The sequence below is a fragment of the Falco peregrinus genome, chromosome 6, assembly GCF_023634155.1.
Source record: "Falco peregrinus isolate bFalPer1 chromosome 6, bFalPer1.pri, whole genome shotgun sequence".
NCBI lineage: Eukaryota > Metazoa > Chordata > Aves > Falconiformes > Falconidae > Falco > Falco peregrinus.
In genome coordinates, this window is record NC_073726.1 from 67,809,725 (window position 1) to 67,823,702 (window position 13,978).

The 13,978-nt window shown below is 43.8% G+C and overlaps 1 protein-coding gene across 1 annotated transcript; it reads left to right on the forward strand.

The window, feature by feature from the left end:
• The first annotated feature begins 7,070 nt into the window (after positions 1 to 7,070).
• Positions 7,071 to 10,909, forward strand: LOC114010344 (protein NYNRIN-like). The gene has a single exon (XM_055807814.1). The coding sequence runs from the start codon at positions 7,086 to 7,088 to the stop codon at positions 10,317 to 10,319; it is 3,234 nt and encodes a 1,077-aa protein (XP_055663789.1). The 5' UTR covers positions 7,071 to 7,085; the 3' UTR covers positions 10,320 to 10,909.
• Positions 10,910 to 13,978: the final 3,069 nt, after the last annotated feature.

Genomic DNA, 13,978 nt, shown 5'->3' on the forward strand with positions numbered 1-13,978 from the left:
CCCTACTAACATTCTGGTGAGTGACCTGCTGCTCCACTTAGACACACACAGGTCTATGGGGCTGGATAGGATCCACCCAAGGGCACTGAAGGAGCTGGAGAAAGAGCTGACCAAGTCACTCTCCATCATTTATCAACAGTCATGGCTAACTGGGGACATTTCAGAAGACTGGAGGTTAGCCAATATGATACCCATCTACAAGAAGGGCAGGAAGGAGGAGGATCTGGGAAACTACAGGCCTGTCAGCCTGACCTCGGTGCCAGGGAAGGTTAGGGAGTAGATCATCCCAAGCACCATCATGTGGCACGTGCAGGACACCTGGGGGATCAGGCCCAGTCAGCATGAGTTTAGGAAAGGCAGGTCCTGCTTGAAAAACCTGATCTCCTTCGATGACAAGACAACTGTCTAGTAAATGAGGTCAAGGCTGTGGATGTTGTCTACTTAAAGCTTAGTAAAGGCTTTGACACTGTGTCCCACAGCATTCTTCTGGGAAAACCTGGCTGCTCATGGTTTAGATGGGTGTACTCTATGCTGGGTAAAAAGCTGGCTGGATGGTTGGGCCCAGAGAGTGTTATAAACGATAACAATTAAAACAATTTTATTTTAGGTTCAATCAATTTAGGTTGAGAAACAATAAGCAAAAACAGCGCTGGGTGCACAGAGAACTCAGTTAGTTCCACCACACGCACACCTGAGTCCTAAAAGCAGCATCTTTTATGCCCGGATCTTGACCAATCCCTTCTCGCCGGATGTTCGTCCCGCTCTTTCCCCACTGGGCCGTTAGGGAACGCCTTCTCCTCCTATTGGCTCTCCTTTGGCGCGCTTTTTCAAACCTCAAGGTCTTTGTCTCCTTCGGCAGGCCTTCCCTGGCGTGGTTTTGCTTTCCTTATCTCCCTTGGCGGGCTTTTCCAGGCAGCGATTGCCTCAGGGGAAGGGGAAGCCATCACATTGTCTTAAAGGAGAACCACACGCGCCCACTCACCACAACTGCGATACAGGTCCCAGATTTACACAGGGTACAACAATTATTTTTGACATGAATCATGACTGCGTTTATCACAGTAGTGAATGGAGTTAAATTCAGTTGGTGGCCAGTCACAAGTGGAGTTCTCCTGGGCTCAGTATTGGGACCAGTCCTGTTTGATATCTTTATCAATGATCTGGACACAGAGATCAAGTGCACCCTCAGTAAGTTTGCAGATGACACCAGGTTGTGAGGGGAGTGTTGATCTGCTGGGGGGCAGGCAAGCTCTGCAGAGGAATCTGGACAGGCTGGACCAATGGGCCAAGGCCAATTGTATGAGGTTCAACAAGGCTCAGTGCTGGGCCCTGCACCTGGGTCACACCAGCCCCACACAGTGCTACAGGCTGGGGCAGAGAGGCTGGAAAGCTGCCTGGTGGGAAAGGACCTGGGGCTGTTGGTCAACAGCCACCTGAACATGAGCCAGCAGTGTACCCAGGTGGCCAAGGCGGCCAACGGCATCCTGGCTTGTATCAGAAACAGTGTGGCCAGCAGGACAAGGGCAGTGATTGTCCCCCTGTACTCGGCCCTGGTGAGGCTGCACCTCAAATCCTGTGTTCAGCATTGGGGCCCTCACATCAAGAAAGACATTGAGGTGCTGGAGTGTGTCCAGAGAAGGGCAATGAAGCTGGTGAAGGGTCTGGAGCACAAGTCTTATGAGAAGCAGCTGAGGAAACCAGGGTTGTTTAGCCTGGAGAGGAGGCTCAAGGGGGACCTTATTGCTCTCTACAACTACCTGAAAGGAGGCTGTAGGCAGGTGGGAGTATTGGTCTCTTTTCCCAGATAACAAATGACCGGACAAGAGGAAATGGCCTCAAGTTGCACCAAGGGAGGTTTAGATTGGATATTAGGAAAAAATTCTTCACTGAAAGTGTGGATAACCATTAGAACAAGCTGCCCAGGGAGGTGTTGAAATCACCATGCCTGGAAGTGTTTAAAAAAACGTGTAGATGTGACATGTAAGGACATGGTTTAGTGGTGGACTTGGCAGTGCTAGGTCAACAGTTGGACTTGGTGGTCTTAAAGGTCTTTTCCAACCTAAATGATTCTATGATTCATGGTCCTGAAATTCAAGAGACTAGTCTATAGCCTGTTCAGGGATCTACCTGGATGAATCCATTGGATATGATCCCAAAGACAAGAGAGGTCCAGGGGAGCTGGTGCTTGCGCTTTTTTCCTCCCTAAGGAATCACTTCCTACAAGCTCAAGAATGGTGCACACCAGTATGCAAGTAAACCTGCAAAGGTGGCAGAAGGGCCTGCATGGATGAACAAGGAGATCCTGATTGAACTCAAGCATGAAAAGGAAGCATGCAACAGGTGGAAGCAAGGAGAGGTGACCCTGAAGGAACAGAGCCACTGTCCAAGTGTGCAAGAATGGGGCTTAGGAAAGCCAAATGCATCTGGAGTTGATCTGGTGCAGGATGAGGTGGGCAACAAGAAGCACTTACAAGAGAAAATGTGGGCCAACTCCTGAATGGGGCTGGGACCTGGTTATAAAGGATGCTGTATGGGCCACTACAGAAGGCATTAAGAAGAAGAGAAAATTATTTCAAGCAGAACTTCAGCAGAGTTTAACTGTAGATTTTGATTGTAGAGATACGTATGTTAGGATGACTGACTGCTAAATTTGAGCATATGACGTAATATTAGAATGTGTTTCCATTAACAGTGCAACCTGGATGTACTCTGCGTAACAGCTTGTTCCCACAGGAATGCGTAAAAGCATAATGCTTCCAGCAGACCTCAGTGTACCCTCTAGAACATTCAGTATTGTGCAAATAAGAGACCGATGGATTTGTTTTATTTCGAAGACTGCTGTAAGATTGTGGTGAACCCCCCCAGTCCTCAGGGCTATTTAACCACTTAGTGGAACAAGCTACACCTGCACATCATCCATGTCAATCAATCCACTGCCTCTGAAGCAAGGCCACAGCTGCATGCCATCAATGCCAATCAACCCACTGCCTTCATTCTTCTACAACCTACTTTACAATCTACCAATTGTGAAGTCTGTTTTCCGCATGTCAAGGGTATGATATGAATCATCTAATTAACCTACCAATGCCTATGTTGAGTTATCCAATCATAAAAAAGTGTATTTTGTAGGTCTTGCAGCACCATCACTCATCACCATCCTGTTTATCTATTAATCCAGATGTTTCAGTCATCAACTTCAGTAAAGTTACAAGGCAGCAGCAGCAGCCTGTGTTTCTCTTAGATAAGATTCTTCAGATCCTTTTGTGAGAACGTAAGTTTCCTTATGCTGTTCTTTTTAGTAGGAGTAGGTGATGGGTCTTGGGTCTGAAGGTAAGGCCACAGCAATTGTGAAGTCTGTTCATCTGATTTGTGTCAATATGGAACAGTGCTTAGGGTCGCATGATGAAATGTAACCTTCTGTCTTACATACCATTGTATAACCACACACCTAAGAAAAATGGAGTGATCAATGTGTACAGTTCCTGTATCTTGCAAAGGACATCTGGTTACACACCCAGTTCCTGTATCTTACAAAGAACATCTGGTTACACACCCTGATATGCTGGCTAAAGCTGGTTTGGCTGCTAAATAGGGCGCATGCGTAAAATCTAGGGTCATCCTAACAGTGAGCCGAGGAAGACTGCTGACTTCATCCACCGACCACCAGATAGGAGTCAAGAAGACCCTCGGAGATGGAAAAAGCATGCGCCATGGAGTACACGCCTATTCCAAAAATTCATTTACATAAACCAACCCTTTCTTAGAAATAGCTATGAGTATTAGTTTAGGAAATATAAACCAAAAGTAAGTTTTGTACAGTGTGTGTCTTGGTGGAGCAGAGACTCCCGGCACACCCAGGGCTGTTTGCTTGCCTCTACTCATTTAATAAATTGCAAACTTTGATTGCAATCCTATTTGGGACTCAGTCATTTATCACACAGATGTTTCAGTCACCAACTTCAATAAAGTTACCAGGCATCAGCAGCAGCCTGTGTTTCTCTTAGATAAGATTCTTCAGATCCTTTTGTGAGAACGTGTTTCCTTATGCTGTTCTGTTTAGTAGGATTAGGTGGTGGGACTTGGGTCTGAAGGTAAGGGCACAGCGATCATACCCTAATAACGTTTGCTCCTAAGGACGGTGTTGGTCTCTATATCACATTATCCAGGCAGAAAAGGGGGGGTGAGGGGGTGGGGGTATGAAGAGAATTGCTGGTAGAAAATTCTGGCAGACAGCAGGCTCTCATCTCTGCAGATTAGCAGAGGTTCAGAAAATCGGTGCTGTGGTGTAACTCCACCAGTAGCAGCAACAAGGGAAACGGTGGTTAAAACCACCATGCCCCTTGCCTGAAGTCCCTCTGATATGGAGAAATAGTGTGAAATGGGGACAATGGACATCGATCGTGATTGTATATGTCTGCTCAAGGAATGTGGGTATGGTGACTGGTCATGGGTGTGGTGTCTGGTCACATAGCCACATAGCCACACAGCTTTGAGGAGACACCTACCCTTCTTCCTCTAACAAAGGGGCTGTGAGAAACTATGGACTAGGGTATTGTTTATTAAGATTTATGTTAAGCCCAATGTAAAGGTCAGACAGCAAAAGATATGAAATCGCTTATGCAAACTAAAACAGCCACCAGATACCGCTTGTGCAAGATAAGATAACCACCAGACGTCCAGGAACCGACAGAAACAGGACAAACAACCCCATATAAGGACATATGAGTGAGGGGTCAACTATGGGACAAAGGAGGAAGACTTCTTACTTCGGCCTCAACGACCACCAGGAGGCAGAAAACGACCCCCTAACAACAACTGAAGCATGCGCAGAGTACCTCCACTACTTCATGAACACGGAAGTAAAAAATGTATAAAAAGGGACTGTTTGAACTGCTCAGGACGGCAGTTGGCGGAGCGCAGACTCCCCTGCCGTCCAGCGCTGTTTTTGCTCATATTCCACTTGCTATAATTAATAAAATTTTAATTGGATTATGATCCGTTGTGGTCTCAATTTATAACAATTCCTGGTGCCGTGACTCGGATAAGGAACGGTGGGCTTCCGTCCTCCGGGGAGGCGCCCCGCGGCAATCCGCGGCCCCGCGACCGACAGCCTACCTCAACCTTATCGACGAACCTAAATTCTAGAATAATGAGCAAAGGAGGAACTGGTAAAATCCCATAAAATTCTGTGCACGGGAGTCCGGACGAAGACGCAGGATGTGTAAGTATATTGCGAATTTGTTCGCGGGTTTGCCGTTCGGGCGGGATTGGGTCTCCTGGGATATAACGAGTGAGAGGTTCGATATACTGAACCAAGCGAGTGTGGACTCTTAAGTACTGCGTCTCCCATCTCCCGCGAGGGACTGGGCCAGGAACAAGGGGAGCGAGTGAGTGTATGTTTGTAGATGTTCCAGAAGATGGGGGCGAAGGGCAGCAAGCCTTCGACTCCCATGGGAAGGGTACCCACTGTACCTAAGAATACCCCTCTGGCATATATCTTAGACAATTGGAGATATTTCCCTGGAACCCTAGGGAAAGATAAGCAGAAAATGATAGAATATTGTACTAAGATATGGGGAAGGAAGAAGATTTCTAAAAATGTCTTTTGGCCAGTCTATGGGTCAGAAGAAGATTGGGTAAGACAACAATTAAACCTCTGGGTTAATAATAAAAAACCCCTTAACCCGGAGGAGAGTCAATATGCGGAAGTGTGGCTAGAAAGACCGGGAGCTAGACTTTACCCACTGAATGAAATAAAAACTAAACAAAAGAAAAAGAAGGAAGAGTTAGACGAAACCCTTCTAACCCCCCCTCCTTACGCTCCTCCTCCTGCTCCCACAGCCTCTCCAGAGGTCCCCAGAGCGCCCACTCCCCCACCAGAGTTGGAACAAGAGTCTCCCTCTCCTCCTAGACGCGTAACTAGAAGTCAAAAAGGGGCAGCTCAAATATACCCCCTAAGAGAAATGCCCATGGGGGGACCTCAACCTGTGATCGGATATATTTCTGTGCCTCTAAATTCAGCTGACCTACGAGATTTTAAAAGAACCGAAATGGGAAACTTAATTGAGGACCCACTCGGAGTGGCAGAAAGATTAGATCAATTTCTGGGACCAAACCTTTATACTTGGGATGAGATGGAATCTATCCTTTGTCAATTATTTACTACCGAGGAAAGAGATATGATTAGGCGAGCAGGAATGAGACTGTGGGATGCTCAGCATGCCCAGGGACCCCAAGCAGATATTAAATGGCCACTCCAAAGACCTAATTGGGATAATCAGGATCCGGTGCATAGAACTCATATGCAGGACCTGAGAACTATAGTAATTCAGGGGATTAGAGAAGCAGTACCCCGTGGCCAGAATATCAATAAAGCATTTAATGAAATGCGAAAGAAAGATGAGAGCCCTACTGAGTGGCTGGAACGACTGAGGAAAGCCCTTCAGCTGTACTCTGGGGTAAATCCAGACATCCCTTTAGGGCAAGCGCTCCTCAAAACTCAGTTTGTGGCAAAATCATGGGAAGCTATCAGAAAGAAGATTGCAAAGTTAGAAGACTGGCAGAATAGAGGCTTGGATGAATTATTGAGGGAAGCTCAGAAAGTCTACGTAAGGTGGGAAGAAGAGAGCAGCAAGCGACAAGTAAAAATGATGGTAGCAGCGGTCAGAGAGGATTGCAAATGGCGGACTGGTGAACACAGGTCTGCTGGAACGAAACAAGGGAACGTAGTAGTAAAGAAGGAACAGAGATGTTGTTTTTACTGTGGAAAGAAGGGACATATAAAGAACAATTGCAGAGAAAGGATCAGGGATGAGGAAATATTGAAAACGGAATAGGAGAGTCAGGGGCTCTATATCTTAGGGGACCGGAGTCATCATGAGCCCTTGATAAAATTAAAAATAGGTCCCCATAAACAAGAGTTCACCTTTTTAGTAGACACTGGGGCTGAGAAATGGACTATTAGGCAAATACCTGAGGGATGTAAAGTTTCCCCTGAAAAAGTACAAGTAATTGGAGCAAAAGGAGAACCCTTTAAAGTAAGCAAAATCAAAAATGTGGTATTCGAAACTGAAAATAAATTTGGAATGGGTGAACTCTTGCTCGTCCCTGAAGCAGAATTTAATCTGTTAGGACGAGATTTAATTGTTGAATTGCAATTAGAAATTAAAGTGAAAAATCAAGAGCTAACGGTGTCTGCTTATCCTTTGACCGTGGATGATCAAAAACAAATTAACCCCGATGTCTGGTACTCTCCGGACACAATTAGTAGACTGGAAATCCCACTGATTAAAATCCAAATTTCCGAACCCCACATACCTGTGAGGGTAAGGCAATATCCCATATCCCTAGAAGGACGGAGAGGATTAAAACCAGAAATTGATCGATTATTAGCACAAGGAATCTTAGAGCCTTGTATGTCACCCTTTAACACTCCCATTCTGCCTGTAAAGAAACCAAATGGGAAATATCGGCTCGTACATGATTTAAGGGAAATAAACGAAAGAACTATCACCCGGTTCCCTGTAGTAGCAAATCCATACACACTGCTAAGCAAGCTAGGACCCCATAACTCCTGGTATAGTGTGGCTGATTTAAAGGATGCCTTTTGGGCCTGTCCACTGGCAGAAGAATGCCGTGATTATTTTGCCTTTGAATGGGAAGACATAGAGACAGGCCGTAGACAACAATTGAGATGGACCGTGCTCCCCCAAGGGTTCACTGAGTCCCCTAATCTGTTTGGACAGGCCCTGGAAGAGCTCTTAAAAGAATACCAGGTACAAACGGGAAACGTGCTGTTACAGTATGTAGATGATCTGCTCATAGCAGGGAATAATAAGGAAGATGTAAGAAAAGAAAGCATTCGACTCCTAAACTTTCTTGCACAAAAGGGACTACAGGTATCACAAGAAAAGTTACAATTTGTGGAGGAAAAAGTGAAATATTTGGGGCATTATTTGTTTAACGGCAAGAAGATATTGGATCCAGAGCGCATTAAAGGAATTCTGGAATTACCTATGCCTGTCACTAAGAGGCAAATTCGGCAGGCATTAGGGCTATTTGGGTATTGTAGGCAATGGATAGAGAACTACAGCTTTAAAGTTAAATTCTTATATGAACAACTGTCTAAAGACAAAATACCCAAGTGGACCCCTCAGGATCAAGAGCAGTTTGCCAGTCTCAAAAGGGAGCTAAGTCAAGCACTGGTTTTAAGCCTCCCAGATTTAAAGCGGCCATTCCATTTATTCGTTAACATACATGAAGGAACGGCATTCGGAGTATTAACTCAGGAATGGGCCGGACAAAAGAAACCGGTGGCATACTTATCAAAGCTGTTGGACCCTGTGAGCAGGGGTTGGCCGAGTTGTTTACAAATCATTGTTGCTGCTGCCTTATTACTTGAAGAAACGAATCGTATTACCTTTAATGGAGAAGTTGTCCTATATGCGCCTCATAATATAAGGGGGGTGCTTCAACAAAAAGCAGAAAAATGGCTTACAGATAGCCGACTATTAAAGTATGAGGGAATACTCATAGAATCTCCAAAACTATCCCTAAGGACTATCGAAGCGGTTAACCCTGCAGAATTTCTATACCCAGGGGAAAGTACTGAGTTAGTACATGATTGTCTTCAAACGATTGAACAACAAACACGAATTCGACCAGATCTAGAAGAAGAGGAATTACAACATGGAGAAATATTTTTCATAGATGGGTCATCTCGAATAGTGGAAGGTAAACGATTGTCCGGATATGCCATCGTTAAGTTGGAAAAAGGAGAATTTAAGACAATAGAATCGGGCCCCCTGAGTGCCAGCTGGTCGGCTCAAGCCTGTGAGCTGTATGCATTGTGGAAAGCATTAGTGTTACTGAAGGGAAAGGATGGAACTATATATACAGACTCACGCTATGCGTTCGGAGTGGTACATACCTTTGGAAAAATATGGGAGGAAAGAGGATTTGTTAACTCACAGGGAAAAGAACTGATACACCCGGAATTAATTCGGCGAGTTCTGGGGGCATTGAAAATGCCAAATAAAATAGCAGTTGTACATATAAAGGGACACCAGCGAGGTACAAGTTATCAGGTTAGGGGAAATAATGCAGCTGATACAGAAGCAAAACGAGTGGCAGGCAATTATAGTACGATTTTGACTATGCAACAAATATCTGTTAGTAAAAATTTGAGTTTTGAGTCTGCAGAAAAGGAAAAACTAGAACAAATGGGAGCTAAGGAACAGAATGGTAAGTACATATTGCCAGATGGGAGAGAAGTCTTGCCGAAGGGCATAGCACTCGAAATATTTTCAAAAATACACAGTAAAACACACTGGGGAACCCAGGCGTTAGTTGATCATTTCAATCAACAGTTTGCCTGTATAGGCGTATATAACATAGCAAAGACAGTTACGGCACCCTGCGAGACCTGTCAAAAGGTTAATCGAAACAACATGAGACAAAAACCTCTTGGAGGACGTTCCCCAGCATACAGACCTTTTTCACACATACAAGTGGATTTTACTGAACTACCCAGGGTAGGGCGTTACAAATATTTATTAGTAATGGTGGATCATTTAACACATTATGTTGAGGCTTTTCCTACCTCCAAGGCAACTGCTAACCAAGTTACTAAAGTGTTACTTGAACACATTATACCTCGATATGGAGTACCTGAAGTAATCGACTCGGACAGAGGAACACACTTTGTGTCAAAAATTGTTAGAGATCTAACAGAAAGCTTGGGTATTAAGTGGGAATACCATACGCCATGGCATCCACAAAGTTCGGGAAAAGTTGAAAGGAAGAATGGAGAAATCAAAACTATTTTGACTAAATTAATGATAGAAACCAAATTATCATGGATTAAGTGCCTACCCATGGCACTATTAATTCTCAGAACCAGACCCCGAGCAGATGTAGGAATATCAGCGTTTGAAATGGTGTATGGAATGTCCTATAGAATTGAAAGTCCACAAACAAATGTTTTAATTCGAGACCGTGTGATTAATGAATATGTTTCACAATTAGCAGAACATCGTAACAAGCTTTGGGAACATGGACTGATTGTGCAACGACCCCCGTTGGACTTAAAAATTCACAATTTTAAACCTGGGGACTGGATATTGGTTAAAACGTGGAAAGAAGAAACCCTAAAACCCAATTGGGAGGGACCTTATCTTGTTTTGCTTACAACAGAAACAGCTGTCCGGACTGCTGAGCGTGGATGGACTCATGCCAGTCGCATTAAAGGCCCAGTGACGAGACCCCACTGGAAAGTAATCAGTACTCCAGGTGACACCAAGATAACCCTGAAAAGATAACGTAATGATAGAGACTTTATTTGATTATTTTGTCGCATTACCTTTTGGTATAAAGTGTGTATTGCTGTTTATATTTGCTATAATTATTTCTTTTTTTATCTATTACATATGGAAGCATACAAAGTGTGTTGAAGGAAATTGCTAAACTTATGCAACCACACAATATTGAATATAGAAGATATGCTGATGTAAATAATATATGCACTCTAGATATACGAATTAGGTGTAACAATTTGAACTGCAATTGTTATCCATTTGCTTGTTTCAGGTGTAAGGTATGCCAGGATAAATGGTGGACACACTGTGAATGTGGACACACTGTGAATGTGGATACCCTCCGATATGAGTTTACACACAGTGTTGAAAAATCCAAAGAACTCTCACTGAGTGGAAATTAAAACAATTAGAGTCTAAACAAGAAATTATTCGAGAATCCCATGAGTGGTGGGAAATTTTTACCAAAGGAATAAACCCTCAATATTATTGTTACCACTCCAACGAACCAGTCCCCTTTTTGTAGCTGAAATCTTGGCTATAAAGTGCAGAAGGGAAGTACTAACCGTGTCTTGCTTTGCCCCATTAGTTAAAGCTGCAAAGTGGGAAGCCTATGTAAACAGGCAGAAAGCCCGAAACAGCTGTTCTCCTGAAGACAGGCAGAAAGCCCGAAGCAGCTGTTCTCCTGAAGAATTCCCTTGCTGCCGAGAAGATGGTACACCCCGTGGCTCGAAGCAACCGAGTCGACGGGCAAGGCAGAGGAGGAACAAACTGTGGAGAAAAGAACCAGAACAATGGGACACAAAAGCAGCAATGGCCGAACTTCCCCAGGACTGGTAAAAATATACTTAAATTGGCAAAATTGACAGACACCCTTTTTCCTGGTATACCGTTAGTTTTGTTATTGATAATAACCCAAGCAAATGGAAACCCTCATGAACCTATGGCCTGGAAATTATATAATTTACCAGAGTCAAAATTAATTCAAACTCAGATCGGTCCAGGGAAGTGGAATTTCTCCGTGCATCTATATTCCCTGATACCTATAGAACAGGGCTCCCCTGTTTTTACCCCAGATCTAGCAAAGCTTCAGGCCCAATGCAAGGCATTTTATATATGTCCAGCAAGTAACCCTGGCAGAAGTTATTGTAATTATCCAGGTCATTTTTACTGTGGCTATTGGGGTTGTGAAACTGTTGCTTCAAATTGGAAAGCGCGGGGCGATAAATATATAGATGTAACTTGGGGACCCCCGGGCTGCACTCCCCCAAAGCATGATTTTGATGGACACCCTAAAAGACCCTGTGGCAGCGTGTCCTGTATCAGAATTGAAATCATTATAAAAGAATCCCAAGATGACACATGGTTAGTTGGCCGTATCTGGGGAATTAGATATTGGGAATCAGGAGCGGATAGGGGAAGTTGCTTTAGAATAGTTAAAGAAAAGCTTCCTCATGATCCTTTGTCAATAGGACCAAATCTGGTCCTGAATCCACCCACTTCCTCTGAAGAAAAGGTTGCCCCCGTAATTGTCGTAACCCCTTCTCCAGACTCCCTTTCGGAAACAACTAATGACACTGTGACTGAATTCTCCTTATCCAGGGATCTAGAGTTGTCAGAATCCAAAGACCCCTTATGGAATCTAATGCAAGCCTCTTATCGTGCCCTTAATGAAAGCAAACCAAATTTAACTGAGGAATGCTGGTTATGTTATAATGTTAGACCACCATATTTTGAGGCAATTGGAAAACCAGGTAGGATTCAATGGTCTAATGGTTCAAACCCACGAGAATGCCCATGGGATGACCAGAGGAACCATACGCAAGGAATTACTATTCAATTAGTAACAGGTCAAGGAAAATGTATAGGTACAGTGCCCGAAAAGTATCAGCCTTTGTGCAACCGAACAGGTCACTAACACCAATATAGAGAAACACAAGAATCAAAATGACAAATGGGCTATCCCGACACCAGGAGCTAAATGGGTTTGTTCAGACATCGGAGTAACGCCTTGCCTATCCCTAAACGTGTTTAATCAATCTCAGTTTTGCGTACAGGTGATTATTGTTCCTCGTCTGATCTATCACACCTCTGAGGAGGTGTTACGCCACTTTGAAGGAGACCTGAATAGACAAAAACGAGAGCCAATTACAGTGGTAACCCTAGCTACACTGCTGATAGCAGGCGGAGTTGGAGCAGGTACAGGCATAGCCTCCCTAGTAAAAGGTCAGGAATTACAAAGTTTGCAGATGGCTGTAGATGAGGATTTAGCAAAAATAGAACAATCTATCCAAAATTTAGCCACTTCAGTAAAGTCTTTATCAGAAGTAGTGCTGCAAAATAGAAGAGGATTAGATCTATTGTTCTTAAAGGAAGGAGGGTTATGTGTAGCTCTCAATGAAGAATGTTGTTCTTTTGCTGACCATACGGGAGTAGTCCAGGACACCATGTCTGAACTCCGGAAAAGGTTAGATCAACGTAAGAAGGATCGTGAGGCGGGCAGGCCATGGTATGAAAACTGGTTTAATGTTTCACCTTGGCTAACCACTTTGTTGTCTGCTTTAGCAGGACTGCTTATTATGTTGATTCTAGGACTTATATTTGGGCCTTGTATATTATGCTATATTTTACATTTTATTAAAGAACGGTTTGACATAGCTAAATTGCTTATTTTAACTACGAGGTCTGGGGCAAAATATAAGAGTGTATCTATTAATGAGGATGAAGATTGTTGTGAATGCGTTATGCCACGTGAGAACTATGCCTATTGTAATTGTGAGGTATTACCTTGTGAGTGTTATGATAAATGTTGGGATTGTGGAAAAAGGTTTGCTTGCAGTGCCGAGAATGAAAGTAGCGTCTAATAAACAATAATAGGATAAAAAGAAAAAGGGGGGATTGTGAGAAACTATGGACTAGGGTATTGTTTATTAAGATTTATGTTAAGCCCAATGTAAAGGTCAGACAGCAAAAGATATGAAATCGCTTATGCAAACTAAAACAGCCACCAGATACCGCTTGTGCAAGATAAGATAACCACCAGACGTCCAGGAACCGACAGAAACAGGACAAACAACCCCATATAAGGACATATGAGTGAGGGGTCAACTATGGGACAAAGGAGGAAGACTTCTTACTTCGGCCTCAACGACCACCAGGAGGCAGAAAACGACCCCCTAACAACAACTGAAGCATGCGCAGAGTACCTCCACTACTTCATGAACACGGAAGTAAAGATGTATAAAAAGGGACTGTTTGAACTGCTCAGGACGGCAGTTGGCGGAGCGCAGACTCCCCTGCCGTCCAGCGCTGTCTTTGCTCATATTCTACTTGCTATAATTAATAAAATTTTAATTGGATTATGATCCGTTGTGGTCTCAATTTATAACAGGGCTACTTATAAAAAGGATGAGAAAAGGATGAGAGACATTCCAATTTTATTTAGAGGGAGGGAGTGCTAAGTCTCCTTGCTGGAGAAGATCAGATGGTCACAAGGACATGAATCACCTACAAGACCACCACATTCCAGGCAAAGGACTGATAAGCTAATTAACATACGAAGCGAGAGTAAGCGGTTTAGGTAACGAATATGTATAGGTGTTAATTGAATAATCATTTGGTTTATTGTATAAATGTGAGATGGTTCGTCACTTTGGGCATGCACG

What these genes read in the sequence shown, in the direction of transcription:
- LOC114010344 (XM_055807814.1), top strand. Translation starts at nt 7,086, where the DNA reads ATGGGTGAACTCTTGCTCGTCCCTGAAGCAGAATTTAATCTGTTAGGA.